The sequence below is a fragment of the Populus alba genome, chromosome 19 (genome assembly GCF_005239225.2).
Source record: "Populus alba chromosome 19, ASM523922v2, whole genome shotgun sequence".
Lineage (NCBI taxonomy): Eukaryota > Viridiplantae > Streptophyta > Magnoliopsida > Malpighiales > Salicaceae > Populus > Populus alba.
Window position 1 is genome coordinate 19037873 of NC_133302.1, and position 27766 is coordinate 19065638.

Genomic DNA, 27766 nt, shown 5'->3' on the forward strand with positions numbered 1-27766 from the left:
GAACATACAACACAACCCAAATTTTATAAATTTTACTATGTACAATTGAAATAAATATGCAAATCTGTTTTTTTTCTCCTGTTTTTCAGTAATAATTAGACAAAAAAAATTACAGAAAAAAACAGAAATTCTGACATCAAAGTATCAAAAACACCACTTCCCTGACAGTCACCCTTCCTTACATATCCTTAAACCATCATCTTCTGCCTTCCTGACATGACTTATAAAAAGAGTAGACAACATTAAATAAATCATTAAGGATGACCGTTAAGTATGCAAAAGAATTATCATCACCAGCCATAGCAGCCCTCCTCCTAATTTAAAGCAAGAAAATGTTATTTTTTTTTAATAAAATAATCAGCAGCTTCTTTTTCCTTTTTGTTTTGGGCTCTTTCATATCACAGATGCACATGATTTTCTCCGCTATCCATCCAATCATGTAATCCTGAGTGGGCCCTGTAAGACGTGAACATTGCACGTGAATGCACAGCTTAGCAGCAGCACAGAGAGAGCACCAAAATTTTAGCCACAGCTCTTCAACATCTTTGTGGCTTTATTTTTTCCAGTGAATTTTCCAAGCATGGTCAAGTGAGTAACGAGCTCTAGCTAGCTTTGCTCTCGAACACCAAAATATTCCAAACCCACTTAATTAAGCAACCGAGAATAACTTTTGGATCCTTCAAGATGTTCCAATATTTTCTTCATTATTTTGTAAGAACTAGTATGATAATGAAATCATATGTCACTTTGTACCACTTTCCTGCTGTCCAATGATAAAGAGAATTTACTTTTCACTGTACCATTTCTTGAGAAAATCACTGGATAGACCTAAACTTGAAATAGCTGCTGTTCTTTATCGGTTGAAGGAGTTGTGGGGCCATTGGAAGGGGTTGATGATGGTGATGGTGGTGAAGTATTTTCCATCTTGAGGTTCTGTTGATGATACACTTGCCTTAGCCTCTCTATTTCCCTCTTCAATGCTTCTTGATGAGCTGCATTTGTTCGAATCAGCTAGTTAGACAAATCCAATATTAACCAAGCACTGTGATCACTAAGCTTGATTCCAAATTTCACCATTCAATACATTTGAGCACAGCAAGCAAGAAAAACTATTGCAGATGAAGACCAAACCAATCATATCAGCTCCCACCTCAGTTCATGAATTTTGGTCCCCTCCCCCTCAGAGAAAATTGAGAAAAACTTAAAACCAGGATTGATCATATGTTAAAATCTGACTCCTTAATAGTATATAGAACAAAATGGGATCAATTCACGTGTTATGTATTAAATAATGGAGTTGAATAATATTTGTGGGCTAACAAAGAACATGCATTAACAGTCTTTGCTTTAATCATGAAGTGGATTATTATAGCTAAAGAAACCCTACCCCTATAACTTATCTAGGACTGAAGCTCGTGCTAAGTATTATATATATCGTGATTAAGATGAGATTACGGGTTTATGAACTCGCCATCTTTGAAAATCTTATCTTGAGCCAGTGCAGCGATTCTTTGCTTAAGAGCACTGTTGTCAACATTTAGAAGCAACCTTCGATGGTCTAGATATGCAACCCTTGGTGACAACCCTGAAACTTCTCCCTTCATTAAGCACAAAATTAGACAGAATTAAAAACTTATTATTACATTTCAAACCATGCAAGATTAGCATAATTATGATGCTTGTAAGAGAATTAGTTAAGGTTAATTGGAAATTACTTACTTGCAATGATGTTACACAGCGTTCAAGCTCAGATATGTACTGCAGCTTTCTCACCCGTGATCTTTGAGCAGATTGTCTGTTTGCCAAGATCCTAATAATGCAAAAACAAAAAATTAATAATGAAAACCATATGATCACTCAAATTAAGTTAGTAACTAGAATATGATTCTTTCTCGTTGCATTTGCAATTGTACGTGCGTATAGGTCCTAAATTAATCATATTTATTATCTATTATATAAATATAAGGGCTAAATTACCTAAAATCATACCGAACTCTGGTCAAACTGAATTTAGCTCTTGAGATATTTTTTTATTTATTTGAGTACCATGAACTATCTTTTAATAAAAAAAAAAAGAAAAAAAATTAGGCTCTACATATCCACGTTTTCGTCTCTCCATTAATTTTATATTTTTTTCAAATCACTTATTTTCACAATATATATTGTGTTTATAAATATCATTTGTAATTAGAATAAACAAAAATACCTATTTTTTTTTTATCAAAAATAAAATAAAATTTAAAGCACTCAGATTAAAAAAATAAAATAAAAATTAGAAACTAAGTTTAATTTAACTCGAAATTCAGTGTAATTTTTTATAATTTAGCATTCATATAAACTAATTTTTGCCTTTTCTAATCTAAGACCATGGAGTGGTTGAATCAATAAATTTTTTTCTCAAGCTAAGTATCCTTGAGTTAATTTCTCCTATCCCATCTTGACTTCTTCTTTTCATGTTAACGATACCTAAACTAACTGATATCCACATAAATTAATGAAACAACATTTATGGCTTCACATTCTTTCTATAGAACCTACAAAAATTAAAAGAAAAAAAAAGAAAAAAGGTTAAAATTGCAAATCAGAAGAAGGATCAGAACCAATCTCATTTGAATTTTACCTTTTGCTAATTTAATTAATTTATCCACAAAAAAGTTATGCTTCGAAGATGAAAAAATTTAAATGGTGTTATGTGGATGCTTACCTCTTAACTCTCTTGGGATCGATTTTCCGTTCATTAGAAGTAGCAGCAGGATCGGTGGCGGTTGAGACAGTAGCCGGTGTCTCCCATTCAGATGGACTTTGCCCTTCATCATTCTCATTCCTCACCTTCTGCTGCTGCTTATGCTTAGACGCCACTCCTATAGCTTCTTTCTCATCATTAATGCTGTTGTGATCAGACGGCGAAGAAGGTGTGGAGCTAGAATTAGGAGCTGCCACAGCATTGGAGATATCATCGTTAAACATGGACATAAGCTGCTCATAGTCAAACTTGTCAAAGTCACTGCTGCTGTTATGTCCCGACCCTAATCCCGGTGCACCCGTGGGACGACATTTCTCTAACATCATTGGTGCTTCTTCCCGGAATGCAATGGAGTCACTCACCGACCTCCTATGTGTCCCACGTCTCGTCGACGAGAAGTCGAGAAATTCGTCAACCCACGAAGGGTTTGTAACAATGGCGGTGATGATATTAGCATCACGGGGTGGCGATGTCTCCATAATGCCAATTATTGGTAATTTTTTATGAGAAAAATCGGGCCAACTCGGTGTCACGTTCGGTATTTTTGGAGGTAATTGTGCCATTACCAAATGCTATAATGTAACAGCAATAATGCAACAATCCCAAATGACACAAAAAAGAAGAAGAAGAAGGTATAATTCAAGGAAATCAAGAACAGAAATTTATAAAACAATCTCTTACAAAACCATTATATAACATATGTTAATGTAAATATCAGAAAATGGATTGATAATGTGATGTTGGAGAGAGTGCAAGAAGAGGGAGGGAAGAAAGACACAAGAACATCAAGAAGAAGAACATGAACACCATCATCATTAAAAGGGCAATCTTTCTTTCTTTTGATCTCATGGCTGCCACTGACAATATTATAAGGAAAATTCTTAACAATCTTGAAAATGTCCTTTCTCTCTCCCATCAATTGGAGAGGGGAGGGGAGGCATGCAGTGGGGTCACATGGGGAAATATTGGACAGCTATCAACAGCTGTGAGGAGGTCTTGTCTGAAAGGCAATCCTGCAAGGTCGCTAGTTGTTTAATAAATAGAGGAATCAGTGACCACGTGCCCTTAGTGACCGTCCTTTTAGGGGGTACCTTGCCTTATAATAGTCTCATTATCTCTATCATCTTCTAAATAGACATTCCTATGTACCCAGCAATACCATGCCCTTTCTCTGCATCACTGTTTATCATACTTTTCAGACCAGGTTCAAGTCCCCTAGATGGATGCATTCGTCCGAGTTTATCGTGAAATAATATTATTTTTGAGTTTTTTTTTAAATAAAATAATATGAATTTGGATAAAAATAAAAAAATATTTTTAATTGACTCTATCCATTTCATGGTGACGAATAATCCCTCGGTACAACTCTGTCCATCTCACACACATAATTGCATGAAGTAACCGTGTGTGATCAAAAATTGAAAAGGTTAGGGTTAATATAACGTCCAAAGTAAAGTAAAAGGTCTGATTTTACCAATTTTCAGAATTTGATGTAATTTATGATTTTCCAAACTCGACTCAAAGATTAACGGGAAAAGGATTTGAGTTACTGGTTATTAGGTAAATCACTTTTATTTAAATAATAATTTTGTTTTTTTTTAAAAAAATTATTTGGTGTTCCTCAACAAATTTAACAGTGTCAATTGGATTATAAAAATCCGGTAAAGTTAACTAGGTTTTACGAAAGCTATTTTATGATCGGGTTGAATTAAAAACATGGCCTATATGACCTAATTAGATTGAAGTTCCAACCTTTTTAAGTCAATTCATGAAACCAGACTAGGTTTAACTATCATTATAGGGTTAAATTCAATTTGAGGATTGATTTGAAAAATAATCGAGGTTATTAGATTATGAGATCATCCCACAGATTTCATTTGGTTTATCATTTTTTTGGGAATAATTTTCTCTGTTCTTTTTAAAAATCATATGTATTGTTGATGTAGGAACTTAATTATAACAAATTAAAGCAAGTGATTATTACGAGTAAAAGGTGATGCTAAAAGAACTTGGAATCATATTATAAGTTGAGTCATCCATTAATTAATTAATACGTTGCTTGGGTGCAACCTTCATTCGTGGAGTATAAGGATTTATTTATGAGTTATATTATTTTTTAAAGTATTTTTATTTAGAAATACATTAAAATACATCAAAATAATTTTAAAAAATTAAAAATTAAAATAATTTAAAGCTAAACAAAACCTAAATTCATGGGGGGTGGTCTGATCTGTCATTAACTATATCAAACAAAAAAGTAAATAAAGAAATCAGTAGCTATTAATAAAGAGTAGGGAAATGGTGGGGATCGTGGAAGAGTTATTAGCAAAGGGGATCGTGGAGACCATGTGATTTGTTTGCACGCTCAAAGCTTTCTTTGCTTTCTCCCCAAACCATACCCACATGTAGAGCACTGTGTCCCTAATTCTATTTCCATACATTAATAATAATTTGGCTAGCCACAGCTTCTAGGCACCTTCCATGTCAAACTAGAATTTATGTTGGTTTTTATTAATTCAAGTTTAATCATCATATCCACAAGTGATTGATCCGGTCTAACATCAGGGTCACAAATTTTAATTGAACCAATCCTAATTTTTTATATATATAAATTAAAATGATATTATTTTAATTAAAAAATAAATAGTCAACGAATTTTGATCGAGTCTTGATAGGTTAACCGTGTCAATTTACCGGGTCACCCGAGTTTTTGAATTCTTTTATTTTTTTTTAAACTCAGTTCGATTTCTGTCCTAAGTCAGTCGGGTTTTTGGTTGACTTGTCGTGCCGGATTTTAAAACTATAATTATTAGTTTATTTGGTATTATGATGATTTTTATGTTTGTAGTGTGGAAAAAAAGTTTCAAAAAAAAATAATAAATTTGGTTACTTGTGTTGTTGAATAAAAATTTATTTGAAAGATGCTAGAAAAAAGAAATAAAATTACAAGTATTGGAAAGATTATTTATATTTTAATGGTTCCAGCGAAGAAATGCAGAAAATAACCTAGCTAGTATATATTAAGTCTAAGTTGGCCTTACAAGTTGCAATGAAACCAAAAATTAATACCCTTTACGTCTCACAGATGCAGATGTCAGGATGCCACAAGTTCTGCATCAGATAGACAACAGATCTGGAAAGCAGAACGCTTTAAACAACTCCAACTTGCCCTTTCATCATGAACGTCATAACCTTGACGAGTTTGGCTCCTATGCTAAGTGAGTTTGCTCCTATGCTAGGTGAGTTTGGCTCCTCTGCTACGTGAGTTGGCTCCTATGCTAGGCGAGTTTGCTCCTATGCTAGGCGAGTTTGCTCCTGACAACCATACTGTGAGAAATAAACTTTCTAGTAAATGTGGACGAACTTGGCTGAAACTGCTCGATTCTTCAACTGTCAAAAAAAAAAAAAGGAAAAACGAAGATGGGAAAATTGTGCAAGAATATCGAACGATCAATGGAGTCCATGCGTAAGGAAGAGGGTGGAGGAAAGGCAGCAAAGTCTTTCCGGTCCTCAACCCCTCCTTTGTCACTTTCAATGCTCCATATTTCACTTCTTCACTTGGAAACTGTGGTGTTGTTCTCATCTCTCCGCTGTTTTTTCTATATTAGATTGATACCTCAAACAATTCCAGGATTCTTATCAGCAGAATTTTTTACTTGAACAGCATCTTGTTGTCAGAAGAATAAGATTGAATCTGAGAAGATCAAAATGGTTAACATCATCTGGTCATAGCAAGCAAGAGTAGCTAAACTTGACATCAACAATTAAATGATAAGGAATCATCCAGGAGGAGAATACATTATTAGTTCAAATCCTATTACTTGCATTTTTCAATCAACATGTAAATATACGATCGATTAAGAATCTTGAGTTAATGGGTTTTTTTTTTCTCTTCATAATTTAGCTCTTAAGATTAAGAATGATTGAGTGATCAACTAGAAAAAGAATACAATATTCCTAACTCGAATCTTATTATTTGCATTTCTCAACTCACATATAAGTATACGATTGATTGAGAATCTCAAGTTAACAATTTATTTTTTATAATTTAACTTTTAAAAATCATCCACCCATGAGTCGAACCTAGAAAAATGTTCAATATATAAAAGAATTCATTTCGTCATTTCAAGTAACTTAAGCACCCAAAATTATAACGGAAGAAGCATAAAAAGAAGAGGATAAAATATTAGGGCAAGATTTTTCTTTCTCCATGTTCTTTGGTAATTGATTCCATGTTTTTTCAACTACTTCCCTTTCATGGGCAATGCTATGTAATTTTCAAGAATATCTTTCGTACGATTATCATAATGCATAAGCAAGCAACATGCTACCAAAAAAGAAAAAAAAACAAGGCTGGATGCATAATTGATGCATACAGCTACCTAATTACAAAGCCAGGTTCTTACTTCTTATCAGGTGGCAGGCTCAATTGAGTAGTGATGTCCCAAAAAGAACATGGTAGGGGACACAGTGACACTGACTGCTCAATGCAACCATCAACCTACAGCAGTAAATATAAATGAGAGATAGCTGTAACTGGTTTCACCATCAAAGATGGGACTCAATCACAGAAATTGGCCAAACAAAACCTAGACATGTTCAGATGACATTCAACACCATTTGTGAAACTTCCTCATCTCGATTTTATCAGTTCATCCTTAGCATTTCTCCACAACAATAATGAGATCGAACTCCATATATCCATGGACACTGACGTAGAACAAAACCTACGAATTCTACAAACCATTTCTTAATGAAAAGAAAAACTTAGTGAATTTCCAACATATAGTGGGTGTAGCAATGAGTTATTTTTGGTTAAGATTTTTATTTATAACAATCATTTTAAATAAAATGGGTCTGGTAAATATACCAGATTCAAAGAACTTAAACTTGATAATTAATTAAGTCTAAGATAACATGGACTTGACGAATATACTAGATTCAAAGAACTTGGATTTAATAATCAGCTAAATCCAAGAAAACATGTGTCTAGTGAATATGTTGAATCTAAAAAACTTGGAAATGTTCAAGTTTTAAGGATATATGCCTGATCCTAAACAATTCTTTACAATATAAGTATTAAAGATATGATAAACCACCATATCTCTCCATCAAGAATAATTCTTTATATTAAGGTAATAATTTCGCTATACTTATAGGTGTATGTGTACAAGGTTTCTTATATCTCTTGAATCATCTAAGTAAATGGTTCATAACTTTTCATCTCTTGAGATAGAGATATATAAATTTCAAAGCATTAATCAACTTAAAACTCAAGAAGAAATATCTTTATTCCTTGAATTTAAAGCTCTTTTAAATCATTTATTATATTTCCCATAAATATATTGATTTTATTATCGGATAGTCTTTAAGTCTCCTGATTGAGATTGTTTTTTGAAAGTATTCAAGTTTTTACTATAAGTTTGGAGTACTTTAGATTAAGAAGAAAAAATCAAAACACTTGAATATATTGATTAACCACCATCTTAAACACTAAACAACATTTTAATTACATATCTTGAATTTTGAAATATCATCAGGTAAATTTGAGTTGTAACTCTTTTAAGTAAAACTTTGAATAAAACATTATTATTCATATTTGAATTTGAATCATGAGAATAACTATAAAAAAAACATTCACTCACTTTGATCATTCTAAAAGAACATCAATTAAATTTATAGATAATTATCATATTTTTATGCATAAAAATATACGGGCATGAAAAAAAAATATAAAAACTAAATTTCTTAATTGTTGTTGACACAATATTAGTAAAAATCTCATAATGGGTAAAGTGTGATATGTCCTGGGTTGGTATCATGCTCTACTCATCAAAAGAAGGGGTAAATAACATTACCACAATCTAATCTAATAATTAAGGACTAAATTGCTTAATTGTTAACTTTAAGCACTTAAATGAAACCATGTGTAGTTTGAGAATTGATTTATAGTTTCCCTATAATTAAAATCCCTCATGGGACAAAGCCCATGGAAAACTAGCTACAAATCAAAAGAAAGCCCAACCCAGTATCTCATATTAGATTCTACAGCCTCCCTCCCCAGCAGAGCTGCCAAAGACAACAGCAGAGCAGCCATGGCCACGGAGCTTGAAGAACTGGTGTCTTTCCTCTCCTTCCCCACCTGTAAGTTTCACTCTGCTCTTTTCTTTTCTTTCTTTCATGGGTTGTTTTTTCTTTTCCTTTTCTTTTTCTCTTAATGTAAATTAATTAGTGGAATAATGATGTTTTTAGGTGAAGAAGGCAGCTGTTGAAATAGTTCGAGACTTAACTGGATCCGAGGATGGGTCACTGTCTCTTTCCAAGCATGCCAGTACTGTGCTTCCTTCATTATCTCAGCTTCTTAAGGATAAAAAGGTTGTTAATATCAATTATCATTTGTAAATCACAAAAGTTATATAATTTGTTAATTTTCCTGTATGTCAACTTTCCTGTTAATAATTTAGTGTTTTTTGGTTAAGGACTTACTTGAGTTGTGTGGTTTAGGTGCATGTTTTGCAACTTTCCGCTTAGGTACATTCTTTTACATGTTGGAAGATGCTACGTGCAGTCGCAAAAGGGAAACTGCATTCATCCCCACGCTACAATGCATGGCTGGCCTTGCATGTGGGAATTGTGCGGATGATTGCGCGACTGCAGTCTTGCAAAGTTTTGCATTAGTAGGGTTATCATAGGTTTGGGTTTGTTTATTGGCCTTAGAAATGAAGAAGCTTTGGATTAATGGAATTTGATCTAATATTTTTCAGGACGTTTCTGAACCTGCAGCAGAAGCTCTTATTAATCTTTCACTCAACTCGAATTTAGCTTCCAAGATGGTTGAAATGGGGATGATTAAAACAGCCATGGATGTATTGTATAAACCAGATAGTAGCGTTACTCGGTTGCTGGTAATGCTACTAGTAATTAACCTTACTCAATTGGATACTGGTATTGTGTCCTTGCTTCAGGTACATTTTAGGCGATTTATTTTAGATTATATTCCTTGATATTGAAAATTAATGGTTGTTGATATGTTTCTACATTACACTTTCTTGAGGAGTGAGTGTAATGGTTTTGTTTCCCATGATTCACCATATCAAAAATAGTAACAAGAAATGGTTGTATTGTCACTTGCTTGTTAGATTGAGGATGAGAAGATGCAAGGCCTATTTGTTATGAAGCTGGTGAGATCATTTTGTAGATCCTCTGACGAAACTAGAGATTTGTTTTGCTTCATATCTACTTAAATTTATTATACGGTTCAGAATATGTACCCAAATTTAAAATCATATATTCATATGTTTCCGACTTATCAAATTAAGTTCTAGTAGTACATCTAATTGATGCATATCAGACTTAAAAATGGAGAGTATCAGAAGCTCACCTGTTTGCTTCATGAAAATTACTTGAAGGCAGCTTGAGAGTGCTAAAAAGGAAAGAAAAAAAAAAACTAACAAGAGCTATTTTGTAATGCTCCCTTTGTGAGAGAGTTAAAGCCAACTCATGTTAAAAGTTATTCCACCCTGAATTTCAAACATTTGCTTCGCTTTTGGGAGCCTTGAAATTTGTCTTTTCTTTAGCTTATCCATCTACTATGTGGCTTTATGTCTTGTATATTATGCATATTTTTGTATGCTACCTTTTTTTTGGGCACTTAATGCCATGCGTATGGCACATGATCCGTTTAATCATGTTGGTTCCATTCTTGTGAACATTTCGAAGAAAGAAGCTGGAAGGAAGATGTTACTAAACTCTGAGAGAGGGTTGCTGAAGCAGATTCTCCGACAATTTGATTCAACAGGTCCATTACGGAAGGAAGGGGTATACATAAATTATTAACTCTTAAGTACAAAGATTTATTCTAGAGTACTCTTCAACAATTAGGTTTTGTTTGGTTTTGTTCTTTCATAACTAGTGGCTGTTTATACAAGAGAAATCCAGGGAATGAATTTTGCAAGCAATATATGAGATGTGGATGTTTTTTGGTCCCATTCCTCCATTGCTTTGTGCCTCTATTGGTGATGAATTGCCCAAACTTTAATTTTTTTCGGACCACAATTTTCTAGGAATTTGTTGAATTGACATGATATTATATGTCTGCGAATTCATGTGCTCTGTAGGACCCATGTTTAGGAGAAACGCCACCACTTAGACCCTCATTTTCTTTAGATATATATCAACCTTTTCTTCTTTTTGCATTTATAAATATTTTCTTTTGTTCAAGAACTTCCACATCTAGATGTGTTAACCAATCATTTCCTTTAAGACATAAGATTGCTAGAAAATTGTTCCATACTTGCAGTCATCCTTTTTTATTGTGGTTCTCTGTTGCTGTTCCTATTACTGTGTTTAGGACGTAAGAAAAATTCTAAATGGCTCAGGATAGGTTTGAGATTGTTAATACTTAAAGCCCTTAAATTCAAGTTCCAATAGATTTGGTACCCTACCTGTTACCTTCCTAGTTCAGGCTGACCTTAAACAGCCAAACGCCACCAAGATAAATAGAGTTAAACTGCATTATATTTGCTTACAGGTTTTTGGAACACTCCGCAACTGTTGTTTTGAAGCTGAGAATCAACTTCAGAATTTGCTTTTGATATCTGAGTTTCTTTGGCCAGCTCTACTTCTTCCTGTTGCTGGTAAAAAGGTACCAATGTTACCTCTCTCTTGAACTCGTATACCGTTTATCCCTCATTTTAAGGAGTCATATACTTCAATTAAACACTAATGTGTGTTGTGAGATGTATGCTTTTTCATAAGTAATTAAGTTTTATTTCATGTTTCAACTATAGGATAGAATGGGAGAAATTGAAAAAAGAAGGTAATGAATTTTACTTTTTTTCATGTTTCAACCGTTGTGTAGGGAGAGTGTGCAAGGAGACCCAGAACATAGTTGCTAGTTGAAGCACGCAACCTGCAAGATTCTTCACTCTCTTATCATAACCTGGGATATAAGGCATCCGGAGCAGCAACTTCATGTGATCCACACCAGCTCTGAATTAAAATTTTTATTTACCTAGGAACAAACATGGCTGGATGACGTAAAACTACCCTAAACTTTGTGTCAAAGTAAACTTAGCCCCTAAACTTTTTTTTTGTTTTGTTTATTAGAGTACTACCTTGACTACTTTTTGGTAAAAAAAGGCCCCTCCGTCCAGGTTTCTGGCCCTCTGTTATTATTATTATTATTATTTCAAATCATGTGTTTTCACGACACGTCTTGTTTCTAGACCATTACCTGTGGTCAAAATTAATGAAACGGTCTATTTTTTACAAAAAAATAGGTCGAGTTACTCAAATAAATAAAAAAGTTCGTTACTGTTTTGGGTCATTTAGCCAACAAACATTTGACAGCAACTAATCAGAAACTTCCCCTTTCAACCATGGGCCATCCTTCCAAGCCTCCATTTTGAGCTCTGAAACAATTTCATTACTGTTTTAAGCTATTGCCCATTCAGTTTGAAATTATGTTTAAGCACACGCCCATAATTAAATAGCTATAAGTTGCATTACAACAGTTTATTTATATTCTCTGCATCATATGCACACATGCAAACCTAGTTGACAGTTTTGAATCCCTGTTGATATTGATTTTTCTATTAGCTATCCATCTTAAATCATCTCTTCTTTTGGATGCTAATATGCCAAATATTTTTTTCCCAGAGATAGTTAGTTTCCTGGCAACACAAGTAGACAAGTCTTTTATGACTTGATTTTCTGTTTGCTTTTAAGTTGATATCTTTGTCGGGTAAATTACCAAGACTTGTCGCTGAGGTTTAGTAACTTTTAGGCACCACCATCCAAGTAATGTAACACCCCCCCCCCCCTCCCGAGTGTCCTGTTAAAATTACAACATGAGTGTACTAAAATGTGTATCCTTTTTTATTTCTTTTGAATCAGAGATTTTGGTTTTTGCAGGAGGCAGGTCTAAGAGCCTTTTGGTCTGTGAATGGACCACGTATATTACAAGTTGGGTACGAAGACGAGGAAGATCCTAAAGTAATGGAAGCATATGAGCGAGTTGGCTCGTTGGTATGTCAATTCTCGTTAGTGTTCTTTTCACTGCAATGTTTTCCTCTATTTGTTTGTTTCGCACTGTATCTGACTCACTTCATTTGACAGCTGGTTCATGGCAGTGAGACAGGGGAACCCTCCAGTGAGACATCAAAATGATGGTCCATTTATGTATGATCCAAATCAAATTGGAATCAAACTGATTGTCGCTGTCAGCTGCTAGAGGAAAGAATATTGTACCTGTAAAGTTCATTGAACTCGAACCATTTTTGGTGATGTAGCCTGTTAGGGAACAGTTCCTAGGGTTTGCGAATATATAGGATAAACCAGAGAGGAAAAAAACAGCATTACTCAGTTTTGAATTTTACACAGGTGTCCTGTCTATATTAGTGTTCTATATTTGGAACTGCGGTACTCGAGGCCCGCTTTTAGTGTAATGTAAACATTTTTTAAAACAAATATGCCAACATTGTTTTGAGTCATATAATATTATACCAGATTTATTTTGTTCGCAGACTCCTGATGTATGAAGGCGAGGATGATATCTTTGGCTCACTATTATTAGCTCACAGGGACCATCCTGTACAGATTTTTTTTGTTTGTTTTCTTCTGTGGGTTTCGTTCTTGCTGAGCAAACTACACCAGCCATCCAGCGGACCACGATTCCATGCCTCATCTAGGGTTCAGAAACTATTGAAATTGTAGCATAGCAGCGAAATAGTATCTTCAGAAATCAGTGGTAATTCATTGCCGATAAAAGTGAAAAATGGGAAAGTCGGGGCAACCAAATCCGGCATGCCTCTGCATTGATGCTCAAGTCCATTCATTAACCGATGAAACGTTCAGGGAGTAACAACAGAGGCATGAGAAAGCATAGTAACCAGAACTAGAAATATGCGCTGCTAAAAGAAATATCTTGTATAGGTAAGAACACAACTCTGAAGCAATTATTTTCCAGGTGTAATATTCTCTCAATCACAGTAAGCTGTATCGTGTTGCTATGTGTTGGCTGACCTATTAACTTGTCCATTTTAAAGTACATAAAACTCAATAGATTGCTTGACACACCCAGTTACTTCTTCAGTACCATAGGCTCTTGTACACTTTAGTATAATTTACACATCAACCTCCATATCATGTTCAAATCTTCTCAAGCTCGACTGATGACTGTACTCGTATAAAGAAAAAAATGCCCATGGGCAAAGGCTGGCCTTGCAATAACGACTTGAACAAATCTATGGAACCTGCAATTGGTGATATGGAAACAAAAACAAATGCATAAAACATGATATGGAAATTCAGAATTTTGAGTTACCAAGCAGAACAGAACAAAAAGTGCATGATAGGGAACTTTACCGGAGATAGTTTGTGAGGCATGGTGGTGGTTTTCTTCAACGGTAGCGTCTTCTTTTGAACTTGATCCGATGATAATATATTCTGTAAATCACTACACAGGCTAGGATAACCACCTGTAGGATGATTATCACCTTCAATCCTGGTAAGAACAAGTACAAGCTCATTTGTTACATTATTCTCACTACACCTTGGTATGATTTTAAGTGTCTCATTGCTGAAAATACCTCTAGCCTTCTGGAATAATTCCTCCAAAATAAGTCCCCTTTTCGATTCTTTCATATCAATATGTGAGATATAATTTCCAGCTTTGTACTCCAAATCTCCACCCATGACGCAGGTGTTGGGGCAATTGATGCCGCTACCATATTCATCACTTCCATCACAGCAATCTACAGATTATTAATTTGATATTCTTAGACATGAGAACAAATCTAAGTTCCATTTAAATAGATGGAAAGGTAACCTTCATGTGGCATATATTAATGGGTAGAGATGAACTTAGCAGTGCTACTCTTATCTTGATAACTTGAATGCAAGCCAGGCCATTTGAGCCAAAACCAATTGTTAGCAAGAGGAGAACAAAAAAGAAAAGGAATCTGAGAACAGTTCCTCCACCATGAGAGTCACGCCATCACTATTCCATAACTCTAGTTAATCCTTTAATAGACCATGAAAATATGATGCGATTCTAGCTAACAAGTCATACAATTGCAGAAACTGGCAATCATAATCATGCCTAGTGTATTGACAAGGCAAGTAGACCATCAAAAGAAGTGATTCGCTAGAATGCCTCACAAAGTGGTAACTAGACAATCACAAATCAATGCAAGATGCTTAAATCTTTAGCGTGTGGTGAAAAAATCTAGCCCAGAAGCCTTAACTAAATACTTAGACTGGGAACGGAAACCAAAGAAAGCAGTTCCACTACTTTTCTTACCACAAATTTGATCATTTACACGGGATGAAAAAATAAACTTGGGTGTACTTCCTGCATTCCTGCAATAAAATTTTCCGCTTGGACAGGCTGAAGTTCCTGCGGTACAAATCAAAGTCACAACCGAAACATCTCAGTGAGAAGTAAATGGCATGGAATACCAACCCCTAATCATTAAACAAAACTTGGTGGCTCGTGAATGATAAAGATGGAAGAATCACTCATTCAACTGGGAAAATCTATATAATCATCTATAAAGTTGAAATAACAAAGATATTGCCCTGAGCAAAGTCCCAAACTTCACTGCCCAACATGAAAGAGCACACATTATTAAAATAACCACAAGAAATGACGAAATGCGAACAAAAACATGACTGAATGCTCCTTGCTTATAAAGGAACTTCTAAGGAAAGACTTCAGTCCAGTGGTTGCAAACACAAAAGTTACAATTCATATGCAAGGTAAACCATCATGAATCTACTTAAAGAATGACTTGATGCCCCTCTGGTTTTGAACGATAGGAATTCAGAGTTATCAATTGGGAAATCACATATTCCCAAATCACTAGCTCAATCTATTGTCGAAAATGTTTATCAAGGACACATCTTTCCCACATCACTGCAGCTTCAACTTCATTATGTCATAGTTTCCATCAACAATGACGCATTCAGTGCCAGAAACGAATTTAGTGGAGTTGTGTCAAGTTTTTAAGAATCGCTTCTTGAATTCCCAAAGTAAAATATGCAATATCAAGGTCTCGACCCATCTGCTGAAGGATCAAACTTTATCATTCTACAGTCATATGTCACACTACCATACTGACAAAATCAAATCATATTTTCAAATTCTCACATATCAATTATGAGTCAGTAAGTCAAGCCCCATGCCAAATCAAGTCTTCTTAACAAAATTGGACAAATGGAATATAGAGTAGTAATCTATTACCAGGCTCATCAGTCCCATCAAGACAATCACAGAAATTATCATTAAGACGGTCTCTACTGAATGACTTTGAACCATCCTTGCACTTTATCACCTGTGAACCAAAGTACTTCTCATCTGCACAAGCCACAAACATCAAACTTAGTCTAAACAACAATAAAAATCAAGACTTTACATGAAATTAACAACAACAAGAAAATTGAAGATTGGGTTTTGATGAGAAACGCGAAAGGATAGGCATATATACACAGAAAGAGAGGGGGAGCCGGGGGAGGAACCTAAAGGGTGGATGCCCAGTAGAGGTGAAAGTGACTGAACAGAGGATCCAAGGAAATGCAGGGAGATGATAAAAGGAATCAAATTGTTGAAATTAGTACATTGGGGAGTTATCTCCATGATTCTTGGGAGAATTTGAAGTTCAATTCGGGTTGCATTACACTACACAACCCACCATGTTTCATAGAAAATTGTTAGTTGTCCTTTCTCTGGTTGTAGTCTTGTAGACTTGGGCTTTGAACTTGTGGCTTTCTTTTAAGTCAAGCTTCCATGTTTTCTTTGTCATTTTATTTATTTTTTGTTCAAGACCTAATTAGTATTTATTTATTTAAAGATTTATTGAGATTTCAATAGTAAAAATAAAAATAGTTTCCTTTTCCATCTCTAAATTTGTTTAAATTTATCAAAAATAAAATAAAAAGCTATTTTCTGTTTATTTTTGTATGAACATGTTTTTACCTTGCCATTTGTTTAGTTTAACAGATCATATTCATGTAAAAATTTCTAAAACAATTATAGATTATTTTTTTCTTTTTCGCAAATTCAAAAGCCACTAGGTTCCAATCCGAAATCAATAACTATGATATTCTTGAACTTTTGGTCAATGCAAGGAGCTCAAAATGAAATGAGATCATCCTCCTTGTATTAGGAAAGTAAAAAATAAAAATAAAAAATCTTATATATAAATATCAATTAACAATAATTGAGGAGGGAAACTATTCATTAAGCAATAATTTTTTTTTCTATAATTTTATAATTTTTTTAATTTTATCATTTAATATTATATTTATTAGGGATTAAATTTTATAGTTTATTTCGATTTGCTTTTTATACAATTATCAATCTTATAACCCGAGTCATAAATTTTAGGAGTTAACCCAGTTAACTCGAAGTTTTTTTTTCTGTTTTTTTTTTTTTTTAATTGGATTTTTTTTTGTAATTTCATTTTTTCATCATTTGAGTTGATTGAGAATTGATTTTTATAATTTTTTTTTATGAGGTTATCACGGTCTCATAACTCGAGTCAAAGGTTTGATGACTAAAATCGAATTGGCTAGTCCTTTTTTTTTTTTTTTTTAATTTTATTATTCAATATTGGATTGATTGAGAATTAAGCTTTATAATTTATTTTAATTTATTTTTTTGTTAGGTTATCTCAGTCTCATGATCCAGGTTTGACAAGTTAACTCGAGTTGACTTCATGATTTAAATTTTTTTTTTTAATTTTTTTTTTTAATATTGAGTTATCTTAGTCTCATTATCCAGGTTTAACATATTAACTCGAGTTGACTCATGTTTTTTTTTTAATTATTTTTTTTTAATTTTATTTTTTCTACATTAAGTTGATTAAAGATTGACCTTCAATATGTTTTTGTTATTTGTTTTCTATGGGTTTATCATGATCTTATAACTCGGGTTATGAATTTTACATGTTAGCCTGGGTTGACCTAGATTAATCCAATATATTTTTGTCAAATTATGGTTTTTTTTTTTTTTTTTATATAGTTTTTCAGGTTGTCTTTTGTTAGTGAAAAAATGTTAGCAATACTTGAAAAAAACAAATTAACTTAAAAAATTAATCAAATTTACAACATAGCGTAAATAAATTATCTAGTTATGTTTAATCATGAAGAGATTAGTCTTAAAACCGTGGCTCGAGAGGTAGCATAAAATTGGTTTTTACATTTTCGTTTCATTGAATAATCTAAAGTTGGAATACCTTTGTTGGTTGCTAATATGTGTTTATCTCGCATGTTGACCAGTTAACCCAACTCCTAGCTCATATTGGGTTTCAAAGAAATTCATGCTAAGGAAGAGTTGAGTTGATATAATTAATGAAAGAGGCCAATTTGTAGCTTGGTTGATGAGAATAAAAGAATATATTTTTAATTATTTTTTTTTTAAAAGTAAAAGGATATTATTTTAACTCATTCAAGTCAACCTATATTATTATTTTTTAATTTATGACATGAGTTTTGAACCAAGTTATAACTAGGATTGGATTTAATGACTTTATTTTTATTAATATTTATGATTTGTAGCTTGGTTGATCAGATTAAAGTAATATATTTTTTTAATTATTTTTTTAAAAAATTAAAAAAAAATTATTTTTACTTAATCTGAGTTAAACTAGAATTAAATTTTTTAATTTATAACCCGGGTTTTGAACGAAATTATAACTATGATTAGGTTTAATTACTTTACTTTATTAATGTTTATGAGGTAACTTATCATCTGTGTTAACACACACTCACACACACAACAGAGACATATATATATTTTTTTGCTGATTACTTTAACAATAATATTATTTTAAAATACTAATAAAATGGAATATAGTTCAAACCCATCTCTTCATTCCTTCCAAAGAAAACACTTTCTACACAGTACCGCTGGTATTTGAATTATAAAGAAACCATGAAAACAAATCCATGTTCTTAAACATTAATTAAAATATTCAAACAACAGCACTGTTCCGAATTCCTAATTTATACATTCACACATGTATATTCACTCTTCTCTTCAAATAAAAATAAATATAAGATTGAGATACAGATCAGAACAATCAGGAAACCTGCCTAATTATGTCACGATGGAGAATGAAGGAGCTAAACTGTGATGCCTTGGATCCATTTTGTTCTGCCCTAGATTAGCTCCAAGGAACTATGGTCCATTTTCTTCTCCCATGAAGAGTGTGCTTTCCATTGAACCAAATTCGCCTAACAGCAAACACAGGTGATATAATATCCCATTAGGAATTAATAATGTAGACCAACAATTTATTGCAAGGAAAAAAAAAAATCATAATGCAATCATACAAGCAATAGGCCCAAAACTTGAGCATAATAGAGACTCAACAAATGCTTTTGAATTCCTTCGTAAGGTGATCATTTGCATCTAGCGTCTACTTGTTTTTGTGTTTTAAAAAATGTTTTTTTAAAAAATAATAATTGTTTTTTTATTTTTTTTTCTTTACTTTAAATTAATATTTTTTTGGTGTTTTCAGATTGTTTTGATATACTGATGTCAAAAATAAATTTTAAAAATGTATTATTTTAATATATTTTTATTTTTAAACGAAAAATATTTTAAAAAATAATAACTATCACAATACCAAACTAAGGCTACTAATCTCACAAGTGCTAGAAATGAGATTAATTTATATGTGTGTGTACGCATGTGGGAGTGCATATTAACGCGTGTTATGCACTGATGCACGTGTCTATGTAATTTGCATATAGGGAAATTAATTACCTGGAAGATAGTATTGTTGTTGATTAAATCCATTGATGGAATAGTGATGTGGCAACGGCGGTGGTGATGGAAGAAGAAGAGAATTAACGTCTCTTTCTTGCTTTGATTTATCTAGACTTTGCACATAATCCCAATGAAAATTATGCTGGATTGAGTCAGCAATCAAATTCTCATTATTATCATGGCCATAACTTACCATGTTATTGTTAGCTAATCCTCCTCCTCCTCCAATACCGTTCGCCCTATTATTTATCCCGTAAACCATCACCGGAGACTGTTTGTTATACGCTACGCCCCCTTGCTGCTGTCCATTTTGGTTTTGGTTTAGCGACGGATGTTGAGTTTTGTACAAGTCAAGTTCTTCCTTTAATCTCTTGAACTTCCCATAACAGCCTAAAACCGGATCATTTTGCCTACAAAGAGCCTCCCAAACCAATGATTCCGCCGTCTCTTTTCGCCTCTCTTCACTTACATCTTTCACTAGTTTAACAACATTGCTAACACCAAAAACTTTATGAACAACTTGAAATTCTTTGGTTTTCTCTGCTGGAAAATACGGTGCCAATGCACAATCCTTCGTGCATCTCTTTCGTTGATGCTTGCACGATGCGCATGCCGGATGAACCAGCATGCGATTGTTATTGTTGTTGTTGTTCTCACTTTGCATCCTTGTAAACCTAGCATTATATCAAGAAATAACATAAATACAATAGCAATTACAGTCATTAACTACTACCAAAACAAGTATAATTTTTGTTCATGAAATATAACATCAAAGAATCAACAAACTAGGTCAATCAACACATACCCTATTCACAAAAAAAAAAAAAAAAAAAAACCATTACGTGCCGCACGTAGCTAGTGCACTAATTAATAAAAATAAGGAAGGAAATCAAGTAAAACAACAAACCGTACATATGACGACGATGTGTCTTCTGGTGTGAAGTGAAAAGGAGGTGTTTGTATAAATAATATATACTACATGTTACACACAAGAAGATGAAGAACAAATGGTAGTCTTTGTCTAGTGCACATGTAAAGATGGCTGGCCACCGTAAAAGACACAAAGGGAGTCGTTTAGAGTGGTTGATTAGGGTTTAGGTAGCCCATATGAAGAATAAGAACTACAAGTATATACTAAACCTTTCGTAGAGGTATAGTTTTATAATAGGAAATAAATCTAAGCTATATTTGTTGGTTGTTTAAGATATTTGGATATTCAAGGTAAGTGCATTAATATGTCAAAACAACATATTAAAGTTATCATATCCAGCCCAAATCACCAGTAAAACAGATTAACATGCATCAATCAAGATGATATTTTTATTTTTATTACAATAGTTAAAACAACATAGTTTTAAAGAAAGAATCTAAAAAAATAAAATTGTGATTTAACCAAATCAAATTAAGTTGATTTTTATTTTTATTTTAAATTCAGTCTAATCTGGGTTGAGTTTTATAATGATGAAAAAAAATAAATAAAAGCAGACTACTAATTAGCTATGTTGGATCGTCTAATTAAGGGAGTAATTAATTCTATGAAAATAATCTCTTCCAGGATTGGGAATGTATTGAAGTGTGAGAAGTTGGTGTGGCGCAAGGTTAGTTTCTCTATTTTCTTAGTATTAATTTCTTATATATATAATACCACCTATGCCAATAAAAGTAAGATGTAATTAATGGGAAATTTTATATCACCAAAAATAGTTTATGTTTTTCTATTTATACTAACTGTGTTCAGTGTCATTTTTTTAGAAGAGAATCCCTTCAATGGAAAAAAAGAAAAAAGAAAAAAGAAAAAAGAAAAAGAAGCAAAAACTCTTCAGTTGTTCAGCTTAAATCCCAGTTCCTCCAGGATATATATAACATTGGGCAATATTTGAGGTACGTTGATTGTTATTCTTGCAATTTTTTTTTTGTTTATCAAGTGCTAAAAATATATAATTAATTATGCTATAATTTATTTTATATCACCAATATTTGAGGTATTGCATTTTTTGGTAAATTTATTGTTTACCTGTTTGAATCAAAATAAATATAAAATGCATAATTTATATAACAAGTTCAGTATCTAAATTAAATTAATTAAAAAAATTTTAAAGGTACAATATCATATTATAAATATAATTTTACACTGAATTGTTTTACAATTTAAAAATACTATAAAAATTGACTTATGTATATTTCATTTCAAGAATGGTATACAACAAGATAAAATATTCATTATGATTTATAAAAACAATTGCTAAAAAGTATGAACACATTTATGATAAAAAAAAATTAAATATATTCATTATTATTTAAAAGAGATTTTTATTCTAAAATGAAAAAAACAAAACAATTAAAAAAATTTGAAGGGTCATTAAAAAAAGCCAGACACGCACGTTTGGCCTAAAAAGAAAAAGATTAGGCATATTTGGTATTTAAAAAAGATATAGAATGAACATGTCGTCCGTATAGGCAAATAACTTGTCATTTATCGAAATATTTTTCAATGATCAAAAAATTAATATCTTAAGTTTTTGGACCACCAAAATCAAAATCTCAACTTATTTTATCCCAAAAAAACACCTTAAAAAAAATAGGAACCTCACCAACCTCATTTTCAATCCTAAAATACTATTTAATTAGTCTAAAAACTAAAAATAAAATTAAATAAAATTTTTTTCAATGATTCTTAATATATTTTTTTTCAACATAGTTAAAGAACAAAAACCGTCTATACATATTAAACTTCTCTTTTCAAAGCAAACTCATTCACACAGTAACTCCGTTTGTTTGCATGAAAATGAATTCTTTTTGGAAAGTGAATTCCGGAGAAAGTGAATTCCTGGAAAGTGAATTCCAGAAAAGTATTTTCCGATGTTTGGTAGTGTTATGGAAAATGAATTGGAAAACACTTTCCAGTGTTTGGTTGTATTATGGAAAATAAACTGGAAAATAATTTATCAATGAATTAATTTTTTTTTCAAATTTACCTAATATATATATAAAATATTTAATCACTTACAATAAAAAAAAATGAAATCTAAAATGTATAATGATGAATTTTTTTTTTATTATATTCTATATTCATACATAGCTTATTTTATAAAATATAACTATATATATCATATCATATTATAGAGAAATAAGCTTATGAAATTGTTTTTACTATTCCATGAAACTATTTATAATTCCATTACGTACGAAATACATCCGACAAAAACTATAGTTTTAATAATATTTTTAGCATGTAATAAAATTGGATAAAATATTAAGGTATAAAATTCACTTTAAACTATTTTTTTTTTAAATATTAAAAAAATAGCACACTTTAAAAAAAAAATCCCACAGGCAAGTGAACAGTGCAAGAGAACTGCACTGTTCACTATTTTTTAGTGAACAGTATACGCAATACACTGTTCATGTTAATTGCACTATTCATTGAACAGTGCAATTAACAGTTAATAAAAGGCATGAAAAAATGGCTGCTTTTCACCTCTGGCCATTGTCGGAAAGTGTTTTCCTTTATTTAAGAAAGGAAAACACTTTCCTTTGTTAACACTAATTCATTTTCCATTGACTGAATTTACTTTCCTTTGACTTTTTTCTTATTGTTTGCCAAACATTGGAAAAGCAGGAAAGTGAATTCCAGGAATTCACTTTCCTGCAATCAAACACAGCCATCTTTTTTTTTTTTTTCTGTTTGTTTGCAGGAAAGTAGTTTCCTTTTGGAAAGTGAATTCCGGGGAAAGTAAATTCCTGGAAAGTGAATTCCAGAAAAGTATTTTCCGATGTTTGGTAGTGTTATGGAAAATGAACTGAAAAATACTTTCCAGTGTTTGGTTGTGTTATGGAAAATGAACTGGAAAATAATTTATTAATGAATTAAATTTTTTTTCAAGTTTATCTAATATATATAAAAATATTTAATATAAAATATTTAATCACTTACAATTGTCATAACCCAATTTTTGATCTTTTTATTTTTATTATTTAAAAAAAAAGATGATGAAAAATAAAAATAAAATAAATGAAGGATTAATTAAAATTTGGGTTAAGGGCAACATGATTGGAAGTTTAAAGATTTAATTAAACTCTTGACTAGTTTAATTAATTAAATCAAGGGTTTAATTGGAGAATTGATTTAATTAAAATTTAGATTATTTTAATTAATGAAATCAAGAGTTTAATTGAAGAATTAATGAGTTTGAGGAATTAATTAAACTTTGATTTAATCAAAAACCCACCGCTTTGCATTTTAATTAACTGCTACAGTGTAAGCAAATTATAATTCACTTGCTACAGTGGCAAACGAATTATAATTCACTTGACACAGTGGCAAGTGAATTATATCACTTGCTATAGTGCAAGCGAATTATAATTCACTTGCTACAGTAGCAAGTAAATTATATCACTGGCTACTGTGGCAAGTGAATTATATCGCTTGTCACTGTAGCAAGTGAAGGCGTGCGCTACGCACGCCGAAAGGAAAGTGTTTTCCTTTTCTAATAGAAGGAAAACACTTTCCTTCGAGCACGTTATTAATTTTAGGTGGATGGAATTCAGTTTCCTTTCATTATTTTCTTTTATCGTCGCCAAACATAGGAAAAGCAGGAAAGTGAATTCCAGGAATTCACTTTCCTGCAATCAAACACGGCCTTAATTACTGGAATATGGTTAGCCAAAACCTGTCTCTCTCCTCATTATTTTTTTTTGATGATTTTATATTTATTCTTTCAATATCTAGGGGCTAAAGTTGTGATAAAATAAAAGTTTCAGGACTGAAAAAAATACCAAAATTTACAGGGATTAAATGTGCAAAAATAAAAAGTTCAACAACCAAATTGTACCTTGCTGTGGATTGGTTGGTGACTATATAGAAAAAAAATATAGCTAGGATCAAAACCAATTTGTTCTTTGCCGTGCTGCATATTGCCCTATGCTACATAAAAAAAATCTTAGTTTATAGTTTAATAATTGAATTGTCACATGCTATTAAACAACATTAAACATTATCTTACCCCAACTAAAGATATACCCATACCCATATTGAACTGCGTTGAGCTAGAAGCTTTTCACAATTTGTTTTGTTCACTGCACCAAGCCAATGTTATGAGTTTATCAAAACGTAAGCTTTGGTACAATGACAGTGACAAGCCCGTTGTCACGTTGCCTTGTTAATTTATCCACTAATCATGGTGACACCAGCGTAAAGTAGGCTTTCTCTTTTGGTTTCTGCCATTTTGACCCTCCTATGCATCGTTTTCTCCATGCAATTGAGCAGGAGTTCTTACACGTGAAATTCTTGTACCAATCATTCAATCAGGAGATGAATTGTCGAAGGATTGACTTGGATAGCATGGAGGTCTTCATGTCTCCATAAGTCAATGTAATCACTTGATTTTTCACTCGGGGTTTTATATCTTACTCTAATTCTTACATTCATGATACTAATTTGTCTAACTAAGCAACACGTATTTTTTTTAATATTTTTTTTCATTGTATTGATCATGATTCAATGGAACTCCCTTGTCCAGCACTTAACCAACTAACACTAGTACCAAACACTTCTGTTGTTGTATAGTGTCTTCGGCCTCTGTGCTTCCACTTGAAGAAACAGAAAGCCATTTGTGCAATCATGGTGAAGGCAAAGAAGGTCCAGCTGAGGTTGGGTACTGCTTAGTTGCTCAACCTTATTAAATGCCTGCCTTACACTCCCCTCTATCCCTATTCAAATTCTAAACACAGCGCACCCCTCTTATTCTCTCAAGTCTTTATGGATATTTGTGAAAGGAAGGTGAAAGAGACATAGTCCTTGTAGGCTTTTACGATCTTTACCTTCCTGTATCGATGGAATAATTAGAGGGTGAAGAAAACAAGGAGATCAGGTAGTTCAAGAAAATGAGCACAGCTAGGTTCATCAAGTGTGTCACTGTTGGGGATGGAGCTGTTGGCAAGACATGCATGCTCATCTCTTACACAAGCAACACTTTCCCTACTGTATGGATTAGACACTGTTATTGTGTCTCAAGGCTCAACCTTTATTTCTTTTTTTCATGAAAGGAACTAGCACTTGTAATTACAAGGTTTTTCTTTCCATGTTTCCTGTTGTAATACCCTTTTTTGTGTTGTTAATCTTTATAGGATTATGTACCTACAGTGTTTGACAACTTCAGTGCTAATGTGGTGGTCCATGGCAGCACAGTGAATCTTGGATTATGGGATACTGCAGGTTAGCATTCTTGCTTTCTTGGGTTTCTGATAGCAGATATTAATCCCTTTCAAACAGAGACTATTAAACTATTCTGAAGAACCCTAAGAACAGGTAGTACTAATTGTGTAGTCTGTGCATTCAGGACAGGAGGATTATAACAGGTTGAGGCCTCTGAGTTATAGAGGTGCAGATGTGTTCTTGCTGGCCTTTTCTCTAATCAGCAAAGCTAGCTATGAGAACATTGCCAAGAAGGTATGATTTACTATTTTCAATTCTATTTTACACGTTTGGATGATTGATTTTGATTCATCTGAGACTTTTTATAATCATCAAAGCTTGTCTGATTTTGCTTTCTTTTTGTATCAATATTTTGGCTCCAGTGGATTTCTGAACTGAGGCACTATGCCCCAGCTGTGCCGATTGTGCTTGTGGGAACCAAACTTGGTAAGATCACTTTTGGTACCTTCTATTTTTTTCATTTCAGGTTTTACTAATATCAGTAGGATGCAACGGGCTGCAGATTTACGGAACGATAGGCAATATCTGATAGATCATCCCGGTGCCGCACCAATCACGACTGCTCAGGCAAGTAGCTGATTTTCTTTCGTTCACACCAATTTGAACAAAATGAGCTTTTCCATTTCATTTATGAACCCAGCAACTTTCACATTGAGCAGGGGGAAGAACTAAAGAAGATGATCGGTGCTGCTGTTTACTTAGAGTGCAGCTCCAAGACTCAGCAGGTTTGGCCAATTATTATATTTTCTTGGTAAAAGGAAAACACTTTTTTTAACAAAAAATAGTATTTTTACAGATAACTTCATTGCAGAATGAGTTCCAAATGCTGTTAGAATCCTCCTGTTAGCCCTTTTTCTGGATAAAGTACAAACAGCAGACATTTCTCCAGCTAACATCATATATGAATTATGAATAGAGCCAACTCTTACTACACAATAATTGGTGAAAAAGCAGAGGAGCCGTCTATTATCCAAGAACTTAAGATTTTCCCAAATCACTTGTCCTCTTTCCTCTCAGCCATCAATTTGGTCTTAAAATCCAGTTAGAAGTCATTTTCTTTACTCTCACAGTCCCGACAGGCTCAATGAGTAATAGTTAAAGCCAATCGTTTGCTTTTCAGTCTAGGAGCAACACCCTTGCATAGATTCTTTTGCCAATATTTCCTAATTCTAGCAAGTAGCCTGTTGTAGTGCTTCTCATTGTTAAACCTGGTCGGCCGGCTAGTCAACCTGATGACTCGCTAACTTAAAAGGTTTAAAATTAAATCAAATAAAAATTGATATGTTCTAGTTAACTTGATGGATTAACCCGCGATCCAATCGACCGGATAATAACCTGTTTTGATTTGTTTATTTTTATAAATAATATTTTTTAACTTAAAAAAAAAATTGATAGCTTTTAACTAGTCTTCACTTCTGTATTGTAGCTTAACTTAATGCTGTAAATGTCTTATCCCCAGAATGTGAAAGGTGTCTTTGATGCTGCAATCAAGGTTGTTTTGCAGCCTCCGAAGCCAAAGAAAAGGAGACAGAAGCGTAGGGCTCCCTGTGTGTTTCTCTAAATCAATATTCAGCCATCAGTTTCTTCCATGAGAAATCTTGATGACCAGCCAAGTCAAGATCCTGTATGGCTCAGTAGAGTCATGATAGCATTTCTGTTTTCCAATCTCTCAGGGCCTCTAATTTTGTTTTTTTAATGTAATGTAATATGTTCATATGCTTCAGGAGGATTGTGGGGCAACTATGTGGTAAACTTGAATCTGTTATCATGTAATGATAGTAAAATTTGTGTATCAAAACCCTAATATTATGATCTCTGCCATGTGATTATCACACCAAACAAATACTGTGCCCTAGTGAATGTGAAGTAATCCTATCAAACTCAGCAAAACATGAGAGTTTTTTTTTTTTTTTTGTGTGTGTGTGTGTGTTGTTAAAAGGCACATATAGCAGGCATAAAGCTAGAATATTAATTTAGAAGGCATTTATTTTTGTATTGAAATAAGCTTCTTTGGGGATTTTACCAATTTTAT

The 27766-nt window shown here is 32.9% G+C and overlaps 4 protein-coding genes and 1 pseudogene across 6 annotated transcripts; 2 read left to right on the forward strand and 3 right to left on the reverse strand.

Moving 5' to 3' along the window:
* Positions 1-3735, reverse strand: LOC118056653 (basic leucine zipper 34). Its single transcript, XM_035068922.2, has 4 exons — positions 2705-3735; positions 1720-1810; positions 1472-1598; positions 1-992 (listed from the first exon to the last, which is right to left on the reverse strand). The coding sequence occupies exons 1-4, from the start codon at positions 3304-3306 to the stop codon at positions 829-831; spliced, it is 984 nt and encodes a 327-aa protein (XP_034924813.1). The 5' UTR covers positions 3307-3735; the 3' UTR covers positions 1-828.
* Positions 3736-8838: 5103 nt separating this feature from the next.
* LOC118056564 (uncharacterized) lies at positions 8839-13261 on the forward strand (annotated as a pseudogene).
* Positions 13262-13649: 388 nt separating this feature from the next.
* Positions 13650-16503, reverse strand: LOC118056654 (glucosidase 2 subunit beta). 3 transcript variants are annotated; one of them, XM_035068925.2, is made up of 6 exons: positions 16364-16503; positions 15990-16103; positions 15048-15143; positions 14335-14499; positions 14111-14249; positions 13650-13998 (listed from the first exon to the last, which is right to left on the reverse strand). In XM_035068925.2, the coding sequence occupies exons 1-5, from the start codon at positions 16380-16382 to the stop codon at positions 14146-14148; spliced, it is 498 nt and encodes a 165-aa protein (XP_034924816.1). In that variant the 5' UTR covers positions 16383-16503; the 3' UTR covers positions 13650-13998; positions 14111-14145. The 3 variants fall into 3 exon arrangements, with proteins under 3 accessions (XP_034924816.1, XP_034924814.1, XP_034924817.1); XM_035068923.1 differs by having other exon boundaries at positions 16265-16493; XM_035068926.1 differs by having other exon boundaries at positions 16438-16462.
* Positions 16504-18926: 2423 nt separating this feature from the next.
* On the reverse strand, positions 18927-20184 carry LOC118056565 (LOB domain-containing protein 2). Its single transcript, XM_035068805.1, has 2 exons — positions 19518-20184; positions 18927-18982 (listed from the first exon to the last, which is right to left on the reverse strand). Exons 1-2 carry the CDS (start codon positions 20182-20184, stop codon positions 18927-18929), a joined length of 723 nt encoding a protein of 240 aa, XP_034924696.1.
* Positions 20185-25037: 4853 nt separating this feature from the next.
* Positions 25038-27551, forward strand: LOC118056655 (rac-like GTP-binding protein RAC2). The gene is made up of 7 exons (XM_035068927.2): positions 25038-25502; positions 25647-25734; positions 25859-25968; positions 26097-26160; positions 26237-26301; positions 26394-26459; positions 27194-27551. Exons 1-7 carry the CDS (start codon positions 25404-25406, stop codon positions 27293-27295), a joined length of 594 nt encoding a protein of 197 aa, XP_034924818.1. The 5' UTR covers positions 25038-25403; the 3' UTR covers positions 27296-27551.
* The last annotated feature ends 215 nt before the right edge of the window (positions 27552-27766 follow it).

What these genes read in the sequence shown, in the direction of transcription:
- LOC118056653 (XM_035068922.2), bottom strand. Translation starts at nt 3,306, where the DNA reads ATGGCACAATTACCTCCAAAAATACCGAACGTGACACCGAGTTGGCCC. An exon ending in GATCCCAAGAGAGTTAAGAG is followed by an intron (nt 1,811 to 2,704) that starts GTAAGCATCCAC and finishes TTGCATTATTAG; the next exon opens with GATCTTGGCAAACAGACAAT. An exon ending in AGATAAGATTTTCAAAGATG is followed by an intron (nt 993 to 1,471) that starts GCGAGTTCATAA and finishes GAACAAATGCAG; the next exon opens with CTCATCAAGAAGCATTGAAG.
- LOC118056565 (XM_035068805.1), bottom strand. Translation starts at nt 20,184, where the DNA reads ATGCAAAGTGAGAACAACAACAACAATAACAATCGCATGCTGGTTCAT. An exon ending in ACAACAATACTATCTTCCAG is followed by an intron (nt 18,983 to 19,517) that starts GTAATTAATTTC and finishes GTTTGCTGTTAG; the next exon opens with GCGAATTTGGTTCAATGGAA.
- LOC118056655 (XM_035068927.2), top strand. Translation starts at nt 25,404, where the DNA reads ATGAGCACAGCTAGGTTCATCAAGTGTGTCACTGTTGGGGATGGAGCT. An exon ending in CAAGCAACACTTTCCCTACT is followed by an intron (nt 25,503 to 25,646) that starts GTATGGATTAGA and finishes TAATCTTTATAG; the next exon opens with GATTATGTACCTACAGTGTT. An exon ending in GCTTGTGGGAACCAAACTTG is followed by an intron (nt 26,161 to 26,236) that starts GTAAGATCACTT and finishes AACGGGCTGCAG; the next exon opens with ATTTACGGAACGATAGGCAA.
- LOC118056654 (XM_035068923.1), bottom strand. Translation starts at nt 16,382, where the DNA reads ATGGAGATAACTCCCCAATGTACTAATTTCAACAATTTGATTCCTTTT. An exon ending in ACTGGGCATCCACCCTTTAG is followed by an intron (nt 16,104 to 16,264) that starts GTTCCTCCCCCG and finishes TGGCTTGTGCAG; the next exon opens with ATGAGAAGTACTTTGGTTCA. An exon ending in ATTATTCCAGAAGGCTAGAG is followed by an intron (nt 14,250 to 14,334) that starts GTATTTTCAGCA and finishes TGTTCTTACCAG; the next exon opens with GATTGAAGGTGATAATCATC.